General features: G+C 38.8%; 1 protein-coding gene across 2 annotated transcripts in view; it reads right to left on the bottom strand.

Moving 5' to 3' along the window:
• INVS (inversin) overlaps positions 1-19,917 on the bottom strand; it is a 77,351-nt gene that overhangs the window by 26,163 nt on the left and 31,271 nt on the right. For both annotated transcript variants that reach the window (XM_008067258.2, XM_021717177.1), the window contains 3 exons: positions 19,575-19,804; positions 16,335-16,441; positions 9,593-9,805 (listed from right to left, as the gene is read on the bottom strand). In XM_008067258.2, the coding sequence (XP_008065449.2) occupies positions 9,593-9,805; positions 16,335-16,441; positions 19,575-19,804 (550 nt within the window). The remainder of the gene's footprint in view (positions 1-9,592; positions 9,806-16,334; positions 16,442-19,574; positions 19,805-19,917) is intronic.

Genomic DNA, 19,917 nt, shown 5'->3' on the forward strand with positions numbered 1-19,917 from the left:
GTTTGAGGTTTTACATTTAGGTCTCTGATCCATTTGGAGTTAACCTTTGTGCATGGGGATAGATAGGGGTCCTGTTTCAATCTTCTGCATGTGGTCAGCCAATTTTCCCAGCACCATTTACTGAATAGGTTTTCCTCTCCCCATTGGTAGGTGGTGGGGCCTTTGTCGAAGATGAGTTGGTTGAGAAATTGAGGTTTTGCTTCTGGAATCTCAATTCTGTTCCATTGATCTATATGCCTGTTCCTGTACCAATACCAAGCTGTTTTGATGATTGTAGCTTTATAGTAAAGTTTGAAATCTGGTATTGTGATACCACCTGCTTTGTTTTTTTTGCTGAGGATTGTTCTGGCTATTCTTGGATGTTTGTGTTTCCATATGAATTCCTGTGTTGTTTTTTCTAGGTCTGAGAAGAATGTTGTTGGTAATTTAATGGGTATTGCATTGAATTTGTAGATTGCCTTAGGTAAGATGGACATCTTCACAATGTTGATTCTTCCGATCCATGAGCATGGGATATTTTTCCACTTGTTCATGTCGGCTTTGATTTCTTTGAGCAGTGTTTTGTAATTTTCATTGTAAAGGTCTTTCACGTCTCTGGTTAGGAAGATGCCAAGGTATTTCATTTTTTTTGTGGCTATTGTGAATGGAACTGTGTTTTTTATTTGGGTTTCTGTTTGTTTATTATTGGTGTAGAGAAATGCGATTGTCTTTTGTACATTTATTTTGTATCCTGAGACTTTGCCAAAGGCTTTTATCAATGTAAGGAGACCTTTGACAGATTCTCTTGGGTTTTCAAGGTACACCATCATGTCATCTGCATAGAGAGATAACTTGACTTCCTCTTTTCCTATTTGAATACCTCTGATTGCCTCCTCTTCTCTGATTGCTTTAGCCAGGACTTCCAATACTATGTTGAACAGGAGGGGAGAGAGTGGGCATCCTTGTCTAGTTCCAGTTTTCAGGGGAATTGGTTCCAATTTTTGTCCATTTAGGAGTATGCTGGCTGTGGGTTTCTCGTAGATGGCTTTTACTATTTTGAGGTATGTTCCCCGTATGCCTAGATGTTCAAGGGTTTTTATCAAGAAGGGGTGCTGGATTTTATCAAAAGCTTTTTCTGCATCTAGTGATATGATCATGTGGTTTTTGTTTTGACATCTGTTGATGTATTTAATTACATTTATGGTTTTATGGATTTTATTAATGTATAAAAACTTTGTAAGTTGTAAAGCACTACATAAATCTAAATGATCATTGGGACTCTGATGTAGAGGTAAAGCTGTCCTGTGACTGATCTCCATCACAAGTGGAGAGGACTGGGTGTAGCAGGCGTAGCATGTAGTCTGAGAGCTACAGGGCTGGTCCGATGAGACTGTCAGGAAATGCTCATTGTAGAAACCACAAACTAAAACAGAAGATGTATGCATTTAGGAAAACATTTTTGTTCCTGTGAACTTTTAATGAAACAGATCTTATGCTCAACAGGAGTCATAAAGGAATCCTAATCAATGTCATTATTGCTAACAAAAAATAAATAAGTAATATTGGGGGGTGGGATTGGCAATTGAGGGAAACTGCCAGGGGAGGAAGGGGCACACCTCATCAACAAGGCTACCCGCACAATGAACATTTGTATACCTAACCCTGAATTGTACCCCACATCTTTAAAATAAAAAAAAATTAATAAGCTAACATGTTACTTATGGTAGGTACATGGTACAGTAACACAGCAATGGGCTTGATGTCAGAAAATGTGCTTATTAGCTTGTGTGGCTTAAGCAAATCACAGTATCTGTCACTCTCAGCTTCCTAGCCCTAAAATGGGAACAATAACACGCACGCCACCTATCTCATGGACATAATGTCCTGAAAGTGCTTTGGAAGCTATAAAGTGCTCTGCACACCAGGGTCCATCATTGCTATTATGTTTTTCCAAAAACAGCATCATTAACAACTGTTTTCTTGTGGCTAAAGCAGATCACTGGCAAAACCTTGAAAGAGGACAGAGATGCTGGACTAAGGCAACTCGCAGAAGTAACACGTGCATTTTCAGAACACACGCGATCTAGCCATCATGCATCCTCCAGCTGAGCTCAGGGGAATGTGGTGATGATACCTCATTTGCCTTTTGTGTAACTTCTGATATCTATTCTATCTTCAGTCCTCTGCTTACCATGAACTCTCAATTTCAGACCAACACAATACGTTCTGCATATGGTTCTCCTTTTATTCATTCTAAGAATCAGGTACCGTTTGCTTTCTAGGGCAAAGCCTCATTAAACATGGTTTAGATTAGATGGGGTAGGGCCTTGACCTTGGCTGGTGCTCTTATAGCTAAATTGTAAAGTTTGCTACTTGATTTCTGGGTCCTGACTCTTAAATATTCTGCCCTTTTACTAGTTTTGTGGTCACCTAGAGCAGGGGTCCCCAAGCCCTTGGCTATGGACCAGTACCAGTCCATGGCCTGTTAGGAACCTGGCCACACAGCAGGAAATGAGGTGGGGGGAGTGGATTCTGTCAGATCAGCAGCGGCTTTAGAGTTTCAAAGGGGTGCGAACCTTATTGTGAACTGTGCATGGGATGGATCTAGGTTGCCTGCTCCTTGTGAGAATCTAATGCCTAATGATTCCCCCCACCTGCCATCCATGGAATAACTGTCTTCCACAAAACTGGTCCCTGATGTCAAAAAGGTTGGAGACCCCTGACCTAAAACCTTTAAATTCCCCCATCATGTCATTCGGGACAGGCACAGGATGGACCATGATTGCCAGCTTCCAAATGGCCTCTGATGATCCAGGCTCCTGATGTATTTATTTACCCTTGTATATTCCCCTCCTAGAATGAATGTGAATGACTTGTGCAACCAATAGGAGGTTGCAGAAATTAGTGTTGACTTCTGAGGCTCGATCATAAAAGACATTGCAGTTTCTGTCTTGCTCTTTTGGATCACATCTGAAGGAGAAACTGAGGCTTCCTGCCAATAGCCATGTGAATGAGCTACCTTGAAAATGCATCTTCCAGCTCCAGGAAAGCTTTCAGATGATTGCAGCTCCAGCCAACATCATAATTTCAAGTTCATGAGACACTCTGAACCAGAACTACATAGATAAGCCACTCTCAAATTCCTGACCCACAGAAACTGTGTGAGATAATAAACACTGATTCTTGAGCTAAGCCACTAAATTTTGGGTAATTTGTAATGCAGCAAGAGATAACTAATTCAGTACAAATCATGAGGGAAGCATTAAAACACTGTCACATATACACATAAAACGCTCACTCTACTCACACTCTGTAATGTGATGTTTAAAATCCACATCATTCAATGGGGCTTCAGTTTTTTATGGGTATGTTTTTGGTTCCCAGATGCAAATTAATCATCAACTATTTGGCTAGGCTTCTTTATCTCTCCCAAGCAAGAGATAGGGTGCATACCTTAGGTTTGGTCTTCCCACTCTAAACTGGTAGGGTCTAAGAGGTTTAGGCAGTAGTGAGTTACTTTGCTCTGTGTTTCTTTTTAAAATCAGAACACAGAATTATCATAAGCCTGCCAAATGGCAATTTGCTCATGACTAATATGCAGGGAATTGAGAAACCAAATGAACGAATATAAAAACATCACAGAGAGTTGTAAGGATAAGTGATACATAAATGTATCTGCTGCCTTGAGTAAGACAAAAAAGTTAGTGTGATACACTTACAGAGATTCACAGCATAAGGCCTGAAAGAGATCTAAGAGAGCATCTGGTTCAACCCGTTTGAAAGATGGGGAAACAAAGGTCTAAAGTGATCAATAGTTTATGTGAGGCCTCCAGCCCATTGCAGGGGCTTTTACTGAACACTCACTTATTGAGTACTTACAACATACCACACATTTTAAAGCACTGAAGATACAGAGGCATATAATACACAGTCCCTGCTCTCAAGAAACTGATGAGTGGGGAAATCAGACCCATACACTCTTGCCAATAGTGAGTTCTAGATGTGATGAGTGCTAAAACAGAGGTATCTGTACAGAGCTATGGGAGGATGTGGGAGATAGTCACTAATAAGACTGGGCTATAAAAAGCGCTCATATGCAGAATGAGAGAGGAGAGAAGAGGTTATTTCAGGCAGTGGGAAGAGCATACATGAGCAAGACATGCAACCTAACTCTCACAAAACCTTAGACTCAGAAGAGATCTTGGATATGAGCTCTTCACATAATTTTTACAATTCCTTATATAATATCCTGGAGTGATGATAATTCAACTTCTTCTGGAATGTTTCCAGTGAGGGGAAACATTACCTCATGAGACAAAAAAGGTTCGGCTCTAACCTTTTCAGTTGGTGTTGCATGGTGTCTAGGGGTCTGTCAGATTCTATCTCTTTATTGTTGCTGAATAGCAGGCATAATAATATTTGGTCTTTAAATCCCTGTCACGGGAATAAGAAAATGTCGTGTGCTTTAGGACCTTTGACTTATAGAATGTTAGAGCTGGGAGGGATGTCAGAGATCATTTAGTCCAGTGGTTTTTATCTTTTTGTGTGTGATTCATGGACTCCCTTTGAGAACGTGATTAAAATAAAAATCTGAAGATCCTCTCCCCCAAAATGCATATATCTCCTCACACATAAAATGCTGCATACAGTCTCAAGGTATTCATGGAGCCCCAAAGCCCACCCTGCATTAAGAAACCTTTTCATTTTCCTGATCAAAAATTGATACCCAGTGAAGTGGAAGGGCATGAAGCAGAATGATGGAAGTAATTCCTCATGGGTCAGATGACTTTGTGAGGAGTCAGACACACAGGTAAACCCTGAAGATTGTTCCCTGGTGGTGTTCAAGGAACAGGCTGCAGCAGGATCAATTACAAAGGGAAAGGAGACCTGTGGTAGGAGTGGGAGTGCATTGAACACTTTTTTTAAATATCTGAAAGTTGGTTTGTGAAAAAGGATTTAGATTTTTTTTTTTTGGCTTCAAGACCAAAGGGTAGGAAATAACTTTTTGAGTTGGAGTCTCACTCTGTCATCCAGACGAGTGCAGTGGCCGCTCCCGGCCACCGCAGCCTCGACCTGCTGGGCTCCGGCGATCCTTCCGCCTCAGCCTTCCAAGTAGCTGGAACTACAGGTGCGCGCTATCACGCCTGGCTAATTTATTTATTTATTGTAGAGATGAGGTTTTGCCAAGTTGCCCAGGCGGGTCTTGAACCCGCGGGCTCAGACAATTCACTCACCTTGGCCTCCCAAAGCACGGGATTACAGGCTGAGCCACCGAGCCCGGCCAGAAATAACTTTTGCCAGACAGAACCCTCCACTAATAGAATGTGCTATCTTGAGAGGCACAGAATTCCTTGTCACTTGACTTTTTGAGGACACAGAACAACCTCTTTTAGAAGGGATGCAAGCATCACCAGAGTTTGAACAGCCGGGCTCGGTGGCTCAGCCTGTAATCCCGTGCCTTTGGGAGGCTGAGGTGAGTGGATTGCCTGAGCCCGTGGGTTCGAGACCTGCCTGGGCAACTTGGCGAGACCTCATCTCCACAATAAATAAATAAAAAAAAAGAAGCCGGGCGTGGTAGCGCGCCCCTGTAGTTCCAGCTACTTGGAAGGCTGAGGCGGAAGGATCGCCGGAGCCCAGCAGGTTGAGGCTGCGGTGCCCGGGAGCGGCCACTGCACTCCAGTCTGGGTGACAGAGTGAGAGACTCCAACTCAAAAAAAAAGAGTTTGAACTGGGTGACTACAACTGTACTTGATTATGTAACTCTAAGAAATATTCAATCACTAGCCAAAAAGAACCCCAGGTCTCCCAGAGAACATGGTAAGTAAAGAAAGTTCAGGATGTCTGGGACATCAGTTGTGAGGGGGTGGAAGGGTAGTGGCAGTGGAGAGAAGTGAGACTTGGAAATTTAAGTGGAAGTAAAATGTTGAAGGGTCTTCCATCATGGCTGGTATTGGAGAGTGACAGCCTGTGTGGCGTGGTGCCACAGAAGAATGAAAGCAGGACATTTCAACGGAAGAATTTTTCAAAACAATCAGTGGTGGCAGCACTAGCAAGAAAACAGAGGCCAGAAGAGAGATTGTGGTGATGAGTTGTAGGTTTCACACAGTGAGTCTGAAGTGATAGTGACAACAAGATATGCAAACAAAAATGCCCAATGGCCTAAAGAGTTGGCAACTGATTAAAGGACAGCAAAGTGAAAATGCCCAGCAGGCATCTGAAGATGGGCTTAGAATTCCCGGAGTTCAGGATGTGAGATGGATGAAGTTATCTACAGAGATGAAATAGTTTAAATTTTCAGAGTGGATACATTTTCAATGGAAAAAAGTGTATTTGTATCTTCAGAAGATATGAAATATATAAGTAGAAATCTAAGGAGTTAGCCTTCAGGGCTAACCTCAGTGTGCAGATGATATAATTAAAAAGATGTGAGAAGGAGGAACCAGAGAGCTGAAATTAGGGCGTGAAATAAGAACCTGGCAATAAAGGAAGCTTCAGGGAAGAAGGGTGATCAACATAAACACGGTCTTATTTTAGTGTACATTCAGCTATGTACTTTGGCAGGTAAATTTTAGTAATGTTCATTTTGGCAAAAACATAGGTAGTGCAGTGTGAGTTATAAAGTGCTTTTAAATGGATTATAGATTATAAATAGAGGTTTCTAAAATATCTGCCTTAGAAAATATGACTACAGCTTTTCTCTCTCCCAGTTTCTCTACCAATAAATTAGAAATCACTTGAAGTTTAATACATTTATTTCACATCCTCCCTTGAAGGAAAGTGATTTCTAACATGATAAACTAGAAAAGGTATGTTGAGGTAACATGATGGGCCCGGACCATATTAGTGAATGATGCAGCAGCAGCAAGAACCAAGTTTAACATTCTGATTTTTGTTCTTTAAAGCAAAAAAAAGGGGGGGGGGGCAGAATGAAAGCAAAATTAAACACTGCCTTAGATTTTAAGAAATAACTTTTGAGAAATAAAATGAAAATAAATCTGGTCAGTTTCTCTATCATTTAAATATTTCTCTTGGGGCTCCAGAGTACACTGACAGTAGGTGATGGTTAAACTGCAAGTTGTTTACTTCTAATAATGACACCCAATGAAGGAAAGGTTGTAATTGAGAAAAAGGAGTGGAGACTACAATGGCTCCACTATGGCAATTAAAAAATTTGTTCACAAGTAAGTACAGCTCGCACTTAAGAACATTTTAAAAAATTAACTTCAGAAACTAAGAGCTAAGAACAAAGAGGACCTATCTTCCACAGCAGTGAAACTAATTAGGATAACAACTCAAAGGGGGGGGGTGTTGAATTAGATGTTTCCTAAGTCTCTTTGCTATTTCAAACCCTTTAGATTAGGAGCTACAAAAGTCCATGTTAGGGGAAAAAAAATACGCAAATCACTATGCTGTTAAGATTGTCAACATTTTAAACCCCTTCCTCTGTCTTCTCACAGATAACAGATTCTTGCTTCCCAGCTCTAAACTGACTCCACAGGATGCCTGTCTAAATCCTTGGTCCCAGGCATATAAGACTGGGTAGCACCTTAGGCAAAAAAGAGGAAGGATAGTCTGCAGATCACAAATGATGAAGACTTGGAGGTTTCTAGAACTGACTTGGAGGTTTCTACAGAACTGGAGGGTGCCTAGAAATTAACTAGAGAGATGCCTAGAAATCAACTGTTCTGATTTGTCCTGTTTCCCAGATGAAAACCCTAAGGCCTAGAGACAAACTGTGTTTAAGTCATTACAAGTAAATATCAGAGGCTGGGTTTGAATTCAGTTCTCTCTCTACTCTACCACAACCCTTCTACTCTGCAGGAAAGGGAGTCTGGGGGGAAAGGAGGACTCCAGGATTCCCCCTCTCCAATAATAAAGTGGAATGTGTTTGGATTAATACGTGTCTTTCTGGGGGGACACAAAGTCAGCTATGTTGCCTTTGTAGAGTCCCACCTCATATTTAGGTAGATATGACTCCAAATTCTGAAAACAGATTCTCACGTATCAAATTGGAGTTTATGGAAACATCAGCAGAAGGGAATGTAACATTCCATCTCTTGCAGAGAACATTCTTTGACTTGCAACTCAGGATAATGTGTCATATGCATTACCTACTTACAGTTGTCACTCACATGCAGAGAACTTTTGTAAGATGGCTGTATGAAGAGGTGTACAGAGGCGTTAGGCTAATACTGGGTTATTTGGCACAAGCGAAGAGATGAGAGCACCAATGAGAGACGAGTGCAAAATAACAATTCTTAGGTTTACTTCAGCAGCTTCTGAGACACAGAAAATGATGTTTCTGTCAATCTTATCTACTGAAGGTTGACATTATGATTAGCATTCCAGTACATACTATGTAGTGGTATTTAACTTCTCATTAAAATGATTTCTTTTGCCTCTTTATTATTTTTAGTGGTTATTTATTACACTTATACTTCCTCCTTGTGGGCAAGATGTGGAAGGATTTAAGAGTTGGAAGGACTCAAGATTTGGAAACATTCAATATACAGCCAGCTGGCCAGGCACAGTGGCTTAAGCCTGTAATCACAGCACTTTGGGAGGCTAAGGCGAGAGGACTGCCTGAGCCCAGGGGTTCAAGACCAACCTGGGCAACTTGGTGAGACCTTGTCTCTACAATAAATCAAAAAAATAAGCCGGGTATGGTAGCGCACGCCTGTAGTTCCAGCTACTTGGAAGGCTGAGGTGGAAGGATCGCCCGAGCCCAGCAGACTGAGGCTGCAGTGGCCATGAGTGTGCTGCTGTACTCCAGCCTGGGTGACAGAGTGAGACTCTGACTCCACACACACACAAAAAAAGCCAGCAGTTACCCTTCAAGAATCTGCCTGTCCACACCTTTATCATCAGAGGCTTTGTATTTGTTAACATAATATACTGCTGCTATTTAAAATACTTCTACCTAGCACAGATGTCAAAGAAAAGGTAAACCAAAGTATAATAAAAAATCAATCATTTATGTGAAATAATCACAATGTGTAATAAGCATAAATGGTTATTTTGTACATTTTGTATAATTGCCCCCCCCAAAAATGAATTCCTTAAAGAGGAGATTTTGCTGTTTTAGTTACCATTTTCTCCCTAGGCTCTAGCCAAAGATTTTGTATGTATAGTAAGCAGTCAATATTTACTGAATAAATTATTTAGTACAGTTTGTTAAGAATTGGGTGATGGAGACCAAGTTATTATATATGCTGATTGCTTTTATTAGATTAAAACTAGACTTAGTTGGTCTAGTGAAAGTAGGCTAGATATTGGTATAAGTTTCTTTTGAAAGGAAAAGCAAGAAGAGCAGTTACCTTTTTGGTGGTAGAAATCCCACCACCAACTCCCTGCCATGGGTGGGGGTGGCAGTGGTTTGTCTCTGGGCTGAAACATCAGGGACTAATCTAGAGGAACAGCATGCAAGCAGAGGTTGGAGCCTCAGTTACCAAAAGACAGAGTGCTGAGCAGAAGGGGGAAGGTGACCAGGGTGCAGGAATCAAAAGTAATTTAGATTCTCTCCTGCTTCCCTCTCCTGGCCACGCCCATCATCCCGCCCCTTTCCACTCTGATTCTGAGTTACGAGAACACCATCTCCATAGCTCAGACTCACTTGGCAGCAGCATCTTTTCTCAACTGTTCATGCTTCATAAGGAGATTTTTCCGGTCTCGGAAGGCTTTTCTGACTTTGTACCCTTTGTAGACAGCTTGGATTTTGAAGGCAGCAATGTCCTGTATGGCTGCAATGGACAGGGCACCATGCTCCAACATGAACTGGATCACTTCATGGCGCTCCCCAAGCAAAGCATAATCAAGGGGTGTGTATCTGAAGAAGGAAGAAATAATTCAAGGCACAGTTAAACTGGCAATATTATTGTAGCAGGCGGAAATCATTCTTAGATGTGGAATATTCCCCAAAGTCACCTTCTCTATACCCAGGCTGTTCCTTTTTTCTCTGAGTGGCACAAGACAAGGATGAATATAGCTGGGAGTCGGGCGCTTTGTCCTATTAACCATGTCTATTCCTGAGTTTCACTTGCTGGCACACACACTGGGGGCTTTTGGAAATACTTGGTCACTTTCCTTCTTCCCTAATGTGCCAAATAATTCCCTGGGCCTATTCAAAAGGTACTGAAAATAATCGTGTGAGATTCATAAGTTTGAGCCCATGATTATCATTATTATTATTACTTGTCATCGTTGTTGTTGCTTTGGGGGGTTTTTTTTTGAGTTGGAGTCTCACTCTGTCGCCCAGACTGGAGTGCAGTGGCCGCTCCCGGCCACCGCAGCCTCAACCTGCTGGGTTCCGGCGATCCTTCCGCCTCAGCCTTCTGAGTAGCCGGAATTACAGGCATGCGCTACCACGCCCGGCTGATTTTTTTTATTTATTGTAGAGATGAGGTCTCACTGCCCAGGCGGGTCTCGAACCTGCGGGCTCAGGCAATCTGCTCATCTCAGCCTCCCAAAGGTGCGGGATTACAGGCTGAGCCACCGAGCCCGGCTGAGCCCATGATCGTTGATAGTTAATGTTTACAACTTAAAAAATATACCTCAAAATGGAGAGATTTAGTACATGAAAAATATGACCCTTTAAATCATTGCGGAAAAGATGAATTATTAAATAAATAGTGTTGGGATAACCAGGTAGCCATCTGGGTGAAAAAAGAGAGATTCTTATATCACATTTTACACCAAAATAAATTCTGGATCTAAATCTAAACATATAAATAAAACACATGAAAGTACTAGAAAAAATCAGGAAGATTAAAAAGAAATACTGATGTGGGAAGTCCTTTCTAAGAAAATGATAAAAATTCAGAAAACATAAAAGAAGACTGATAAATCTGATTACATAAAAATGACAAATTTTTTCAGGGCAAAAAACTATGAAAAATAAAGATGTGAGTTCCCAGAACAGTAAATACTAATAGCTCCTAAACAGAAAAATATGTTCAGCCTCACTCATGTAAGAGAAATACAAATTAAGACAAACATGGGAAAATTCACCCCTTCTCAGATAAACAGAGATTAGGCAGGTGAGTAACAGGCTACACTAGCAAGGACAGAGGGAGACAGGCTCTCTCACAACTAACCTCTAGGGAGGACAACTTGGCAATATACATTTACATGATTCACACATATACCCTTTGACATAGCTGCTTCACTTACAGGTATTTATCCTACAGATCTGTTCTCATTTGTGAAAAACTTTAAGTGCAAAAAGAATGGAAACAACTTCCATACAACTTCCAACAGAGGACTGGTTAAAGCACAAGCCATCCACACAATGAAGTCAATATGCAGCCATTACTGCTGTATATGGATAAATAAGGAACAATTTCCAGGATGTCTTGTTAAATGAAAAAAAAAAAAAAAAAGAAAGGAAAAACGGAATGGTTATTATGGCATGTTCCATTTGTATAAAAAAGGATACATTCCTGAATGCTTAACTACCAAAAATGTCTCTCCAGAAGTTTCCCAAGAAACTGGTAACAGAGGTAACTGGCTGTCTCAGAGGCAGGGAGGGGCAGGAGGGACGCTGAAGTTTCACTGAATGCCCTTTTAAATTTTGTACGGTGTACGTATATCAACTTTTTGATGAGTATATTATTTGGAAAGGATGGGTGTTATAGTTATATATTTGAATCTAAATTGGCTACTTCCTAGATGTGCAATTTTAGACAAATCCCTTTATAAAAATGTTTTTTGGAAACATAAAAAATTGGATAAATACACAGAAGAAAATAACCATCATCCATATTCCCAACCCTCAGAATTAACTGCTGTTAATATCTTGGCAGATATAATGTCCTTTTTAAATAAAAAATTAGACTGGGAACGGTGGTTTATGCCCAGGAGTTCGAGACCAGCCTGGGCAACACAATGAAACTTCTTCTCTATAAAAAATAAAAAAAAATTAGCTGAGCGTGGTGACACACGTCTGTAGTCCCAGCTACGCAGGATGCTGAGGTGGTAGGACCGTCTGAGCCCAGGAGGTTGATGCTGTTGTGAGCCATGATCAAGCCACAGCACTACATCCTGGTGTCAGAGTGAGACACCAACTCAAAAACAAAAAACAACAACAACAAAAAGTATTACTTTGTCAAAATGATACAGGTTTTAAGCATTCAAATGCAGTACAAAAAAGTACAAAAACTGAAGTTAAAAAAAAAAGCCCCAAATTCTTCTATTCAACAATGGTAATGATGACTGTCACTTTTTAAACAACTTACTTGATGCTTCTAAGCCCAAGTTTTTCTAATTTGTTAAACAAGATAATACTTCACACACTTAGCATGAGGAGAAAATGGATTACTAGATATAAAGAGGATAGCAATGTGCCCAGCCTAAGGAAAACAGTTAAGAAATATCAGTTGTAATTGCTAGAAAAGAAATGATCTCTCTTCAAAACTCACCTAATAGTTACAGTAAGACATAGGAAGAGGCTTTCTTTTTGAGTTGTAGTCTCACTCTTATCGCCCAGGCTGGAGTGCAGTGGCATGCTCACGGCCACGGCAGTCTCAACCTGCTGGACTTAGGTGATCCTTCCACCTCAGCCTATGAAGAGGTTTTTAATATAAGGGTGGCTCGATCACTTTAGTAAGGAAACAGTTTGGGAGGAAGCCCCAAATGCTGAAATAAAGGAACTCCCGTTTTAGGACACCTCCATTTGCCACTACTGTTCAGGAACCAGAAGGAAGGTCATAAGTAGAGGTGCCTACATAAACTTGAAAGCAATATCTATAAGTAGATAGCATTTTGTAAATTCAGAAAAATTTTAAAAAATTACTATATATTCTAAAATGGCTTTAATAACAGTACTTTCTCTAATGGAAAAAAATTATGGCATAATTGAACCACACAATAGTAGAATTAAATTAAGTTTTAGAGGTAATTTAATTCAATATCTTTATCCTGTTTTATTTTTATTTTTTATTTTTTGAGTTGGGGACTCCATCGCCCAGGCTGGAGTGCAGCGACAAGATCACGACAATCACAGCTCACGGCAGCTTCAGCCTTCTGGGCTCAGGTGATCCTTCCACTTCAGTATCCCAAGCAGCTGGGACTACAGGCCCCCTCACCATGCCCAGTTAATTTTGTTTTGTTTTGTAGAGATAAGGCTTTACTATATTGCCCAGACTGGTCTTGAACTCGTGAGCTCAAGCAATCTGCCCACTTTGGCCTTCCAAGTGCTGGGATTACAGGTGTGAGCCACCATACCCAGACAATATCTTCATTTTAGAAGTGAATAAACAGACCCAGAAAAGTTAAGCAACTTGCCAAAGGTCATGCAACTAGTTTCTATAGAATGCAGACTAGAACTAAGATCACACATTTCCTAGTTCAGTAATCCTTCCACACTGTATCAATTACTGAATGTTTCCCATAGAATGAAACTGTTTCTAGTAAGCTTGATACTTTTTTCAATAATTATTAATATATAGTATCCTTTCACACAGTATATAAACAGGATTATCAAAATCTAATATATAAAATAGAAGGCCAAAACTATGCCTTTACTTACAAATATGAGAAAAGAAAACAACATGTAACATATTATACCCTAAGGTTGGGAATCATGGGACCTGAGCATTCTCTTAACTTCTCTGAGTTTCTGTTTCTTCATCTGTAATGGGGAAAGGAAGAAGGGAAGAAGAACTAGATCTCTCAGGCCACTTCTGGACTGAAAATTGCATCTTAAATTTTTTTTTTTTTTTTTTCAGTTGGAGTCTCACTCTGTCGCCAGACTGGAGTGCAGTGGCTGCTCCTGGCCACCGCAGCCTCGCATGCTGGGCTCCGGCGATCCTTCTGCCTCAGCCTTCCGAGTAGCTGGAATTACAGGCGCGTGCTACCACGCCCAGCTGACTTTTTGATTTATTGTAGAGGTGAGGTCTCGCTGCCCAGGCGGGTCTCGAACCCGCGGGCTCAGGCAATCCACTCACCTCAGCCTCCCAAAGGCGCGGGATTACAGGCTGAGCCACCGAGCCCGGCTAATATTTTTATTATTAAAAGCTGTATTTTTATGAGAAGTTTCAAGCATTAAAAAAGCAGAGATATCGTAGATCCCAGTATCCACTGGAAAAAAATTTAAAAAAAGAAAAAGAGCAGAGAATAGCATGATAGTCCAATACACTCATCACCCAAATTAAACTATTTTTTTGCTATATTTGCTTCATCTAATCCCTTTTCTTTCTTTTTTGCTAAAGTATTTTATAGCAAATCTTGGAACTCTTATAATTTCATCTCTATGCAGTATTTATCTATAAATAATATGGGCATAGCCCATGCCACTATTATACTGACAAAATTAACATGAATTCCTTAGTAAAATCTAATGCCTATTTCATAATCAAATTTTCACAATTTTTTTTATAGTTGGTCTCTTTAAGTAAGATTCTCAGTCAATTTTTGATTCAAAGAGACACAATACAAATATTTGACAAGGTTTTATGATTGAAGTCTATACCTATTATTTAAGCAGCTGACTACATTATAAATATTACTACTGAATCTTTCTTCATCCCAAATTCAATTTAAAAACATTCAAGTACTGTGAATATTCCTGTCAATGTTAGAATGAGCCCGTCAGATAGTTATTGACTGAAAGCCATCAGAGGGTGGCAAAAATTATGTCTATACAGTGTACATCAACTGGTTGGTGTCAGTCCATGAGAAATAAAAATTAGCACTACATTGATGGTAACCAGCCTAGAAACAATGTAGATAAAGACAAGAGGTAAGATACAATTGGATTTGCCATGTAGGAATGGTCTGACTGAATGAGTAGAATGCCTAAACTGGGATGTCAATAAACATAAGAGGCTTTGCCAAGTTCTGACATTTGTACATCAAGGTGCATTGCTGATGAAACATTAACAGAGACTGAAATATTGCCAGTGTCTCTTTTTATCTACAGATTGGAAAGTACAGTTAGGAGGATTTTTCCTTCAGTCTTTTGGTCTGGAATTAACATATGTTTATTCCAGGAGGCAGTAAACACCTTAATTCATGCAGTAACTTAGGTCTAAAATCTAAGACCCTCACATACAGGTGGGAATTGAATTAAGGAAAATGTTTTTTTTCTTGCTTCCTCAAAAAAAAAAAAAAAAAAAAGCAATCAGAAAGTAAATACTCTTACATAGAATATGTTCTTTATAGTAAGTTATCATCACACATTGTTAGGATTCTTAATCTTTCCCTTCCTTTTTTTTTATTTTAAAGAGTTTCAAATGGAGACATCTTCAGCTCTTTCACTAATGACATTACTGAAGGTGAGGAGGAATGTGTTTCCTCTGAAATTGCAGGCCTAGAGATGTCTCTCCTTTCTCTATAAAGTTTTCCACCCACTGAAAGAAGGAAACAATGGATGGTGGCTAAGTGATTGGGGCTGGTGTCATATCAGAGACTATTTTAGTTAGAGCATCCATGAACAATGAAAACTAACACACAGACCTGGACCAACAGGAACTCAGGTATGGAAGTCTGATCACAAACTCAGTTATTACCTAAATATTACTAGATCCAAGATCACCAAAGATCTCTCCTCCTCAGACTTCACATTCTGTCTGGTCCTTATTATTGGGCCTGAGTCCTTGGGAAACTACCCCAGCATAATTCTGTGGCTCTTGTATTATTCAAGAAATCTTACTTAGATTAAACCCTGAACTTTCATCTTAACTTTTCCTTTTCATGATATATGGGTGGCATTTCTTTGCCCACTAACTGGTAATATCCTCTCCATCAAGAGAAGCCTCTGGAATATATAACACATCCCATTAGCCTAACTGAATTCTGGGTCCTCATCAATCAGGACTTTATTGACCTTACACTAGCCACAACTAGAAGATGGCCCAAAGTGGTCTCATCTGTAAAATGGGAGCTTGCTTTAAGTAAAATTTTAAATCAACATTTTGTGTAACTTTTGCTCTTTTCTTCTGGTGCAGTGTTTTGTTTTTTTTCTTTGAGTTGGAGTCTCACTCTGTCACCCAGACTGGAGTGCAGTGGCCACTCCCGGCCACCTCAGCCTCGACCTGCTGGGCTCCAGTGATCCTTCCGCCTCAGCCTTCCAAGTAGCCGAAATTACAGGCATGCGCTACCACGCCCAGCTGATTTTTTAATTTATTGTAGAGATGAGGTCTCACTGCCCAGGCGGGTCTCGAACCCGCGGGCTCAGGCAATCCACTCACCTCAGCCTCCCAAAGCGCGGGATTACAGGCTGAGCCACCGAGCCCAGTTTGGTGTAGTGTTTTTTAGCATAGTGTCTTCTTATGAGTATTCTTATTTCTGAATCAATATCTAAACTTGAGATTTTAAAAATCTGGCAGAAAGGATGTAAGATTTAATCAACAGCTTACCTCTCTTCATTGTTTTCCATCTGATTAGGAAAAGCAGCAAAGTCTAGCAGTAATTTAATGGCATCAAGGTATCCATTGTTACAGGACCAGTGCAAAGCTGTTCTTCCCTTCAAGCATGGACAAAAGTAAAATACATCTGGAATAAGTATTTTTACACATATGATGCTAACTCAAAAATAAAAACAATTCTTTCCCCCAAATTGTTTAATTACAAAAAGGGAAAATATTAAGTATACAGTGGAGAAAATAGATATCATCTTAACCAAATGGTCACAATAAAAACTACATGAAGGAGCATCATATGTCTCCAGAGGTGATACCCTGAGAAGGAATGTTATATGTGTAATACAACTAAAAATGTACAACTGTAATCTAATTATGAGGAAGCATTAGACAAACCCAAATTGAGTCAAATTCTGTAAAATAAATGGCCTGTATTCTTGAAAAATTTTAATATCATGAAAGATGAAGATATTCCTAGGGATATTTCACAGTGGGAGTCAAAGAAGAAGACATCACAATACTAAATCTATACTCATCTAATAACACAGCTTCTAAATATATAGGGGAAAAATTGACAAAATTAAAAGGGGGAGATAGTCAAAACCATAATCATAATGGGAAATTTTAACCTACCTTTTATAACAATTGATAGAACAGACAAAAGAGCAGTAAATATAAGACCTAAACAGCACAATTTAAAAATTGGCCCTAAGTTTTATATATATATAAACTGAATTCAACAAGGGTAGAATTAGTGCTCTTTTCAAGTATACAAAGAACACTTGCCAAAATCAATAATATGTTTGACCATAACGAAAGTCTCAAAAATAATAATGTACTGCCCTGCAAAGACATCCACATCTCAATCCCTAGTACTTGTGAATATATTATTATATGAAAAGGGAGAATTAAGGTTGTAGGTGGAATTAAGGTTGCAAATCAGCTGAGCTTGAGGTTGAGAGATTATTCTTGAATATCTGGGTAGACCTGATATAATCACAAGGGACCTTATAAGGGAAAAAGGGAGTAAAGAGGGTGAGTGTCAGAGTGATACAGTGAGGGAAAGACCCACGAGTCAAGGAATGTAGACAGCCTCTGGGAGCTGGAAAATTCAAGGAAATGGATTCTCCCCTATGGTCTCCAAAAGAAATGTAGCCCTGCTAACCCTCTGATTCATGTTGAGATTCATTTTGAGATTCATTTTGAACTTCTGACATCTGAAAAAGTAACAAATATATGTCGTTCTAAGCCACGAGTGTGTGGTAATTTGTTAAAGCAGCAGTACAAAATTAACATAGTTAAAAAAAATAATGAGAAAATGCCAAACTGCTTGAAAATGAAACACTACACTTCTAAATAATCTATGTGTCAGAGAATAAATCAAATAAGAAGCAGGAAATATTTAAATGAATGTCAGTAAAGGTGTAAGTTAATCAAATTGCAGGATACAGCTAAAGCAGTGCTCAGAATCATGCTTAAGTAGATATATGAGAAAAGAGAAACAAAAAAAATCAATTACTTAAGCTTTCATCAAAAGAATCTAAACAAAAAATGGTAACTCAAACCTGAGGAGAAGTAACACTAATTTTACATTAATTCTTTCAGAGAATATAAAAAAAGAGGGACCACTTTCTAACTTTTTAATAACTTTTTTAGTATTACCTTGCTACCAAAACCTCACAAATACAAGAAAGAAAAGTTATAGGTCAATCTCTCTCGTGAACATAGATGCAAAAATCTTAAAATATTAGCAAATAAAATCCTCCAATATATAAAAATGCATAATAATCTTAAGTGGGGCATACTCTAGAAATGCAAGGGTGGTTTAACATCTATAAACAATCAATGTAATTCACTGCATTAACAGGAAAGAGGAGAAAAAAATGATCTTGTTGATAGATGCATAAATAGTATTTGAGGAAAAACTAATTTTGATTTAGAAAAACTCTTAGCAACTAGAAATATAAGGAAACCTATAGCAACATCATACTCAACGGTGAAATGTTGAAAGTTTGCTCTTTGAGAAGCCACAACAAATTAAGGATGTCAACTATCACCAATTCTGTTCAACACTAGAGGAGGTCCTAGTTCAATATGGCAAGACAAAGAAAGGATGGGCATAAAGATTGGAAATGAAGAAACAAAAATATTATTATCCACAGATAGTATGATTGTTTGTATAGATAATCCAAAACAATACATTTAACAATTAATAGAACTGGCAACTTGGTAAAATATGAAAAGTACTACAAATTATAAAAGATTTACTTGTAACAATATATGGACAAAGACATATAGTAACCATCTTCATAAATATTTGTTGAATGAGTTAGTAGGGACAGTTAATTTTCTTACTTGGAAACATAATTAACATGCTAATATTTTTAAAGAGTTAAAGTAATTAAACTAGCAAAAAAAGTCAATACTGGCTAAATTGAGAGAAATTGATACATTACTCCATAGCTGGGGGAAGTATAGATTAACCTTTATCTTTTAGAGATCAGTTTGGCAGTATATGTGATGACAGCCTAATCACATTCCTAAGCCATTTGTTGCTTTGATTCATTAGTCTCACTTAGGGGGAACGAGTCTAAGGTAATAATTCAAAAGAAAAAAAAAGTTAAATGCACAAAGATAATTACTAAAACATTATCTACAATAGTGAAAAAGTGTCCAGCAATAGGAGGTTACTTATTTAATTCTAAAATTGGGTTAAAGGCACAGTTTGGATTCTGAATCCCTCAACCCCTGTTGTTGTCACCTTAGACTAACTACTTAAACTACATGAGCTTCAATTTCCTCATGTGTAAAATGTGAATAATAACAGTAACTACTTTATAGGGTTGTTGTGAGGATTTAATGGGCTATTAAAAACATAAAACTCTTAGAACTTTGGATTTTAAGCATTCATTACTATAGAAAAAGATTATATATCAAATGAGATGGTGATAATTTTAACAAAATGTGGTCTTTAAAATCATATAATATATTTATATGCATACATATATGTGCCATGTAATGTCATAAAAATAAAACTTTTCCCAGTCTATAGTATAACTTTGTTAAATTATATATAGATATAGACAAGGACTGGAAGAGAATATGAACAAATGAAAATCATAATTAACAGATGGATTTGAGAGTAATCTCTTCATTTGGTAAAGCATGAGTTCACAAGAAAGTAGAAATACTCTAAACACTGAAGCAAACTTAACAGAGAAGACCCAGAGTTTCTACCTCTTTATCTTGAATGTTAGGGTCTGCATTATTTTCCATGAGCACGGCCATGCAGTTGATATATCCTCCATATGCAGCACACTGCAAAGGGGTTCTTCCCGCGTAATCCTGCACATTTGGATTGATCTTATTTTCTATTAATATCTGGCAAACATCGGCATTTCCTCCCAGCGCTGCCCAATGTAGAAGAGAATGTCCATCTTGATCAACTAGGTCTACCCTCGCTCCACCTGGAAAAGCAAAAATATAATGAAAATGTCTAACTGGGATAGCATAACAATAGTTCCTTAAATGCCGTACTCTTATGCAAATGTAAAATGTAAATGTCTACTTCAGATTTTTA

This window comes from Carlito syrichta, unplaced genomic scaffold (genome assembly GCF_000164805.1).
Source record: "Carlito syrichta isolate Samal-C Ts95f unplaced genomic scaffold, Tarsius_syrichta-2.0.1 Scaffold309451, whole genome shotgun sequence".
Taxonomy (NCBI): domain Eukaryota; kingdom Metazoa; phylum Chordata; class Mammalia; order Primates; family Tarsiidae; genus Carlito; species Carlito syrichta.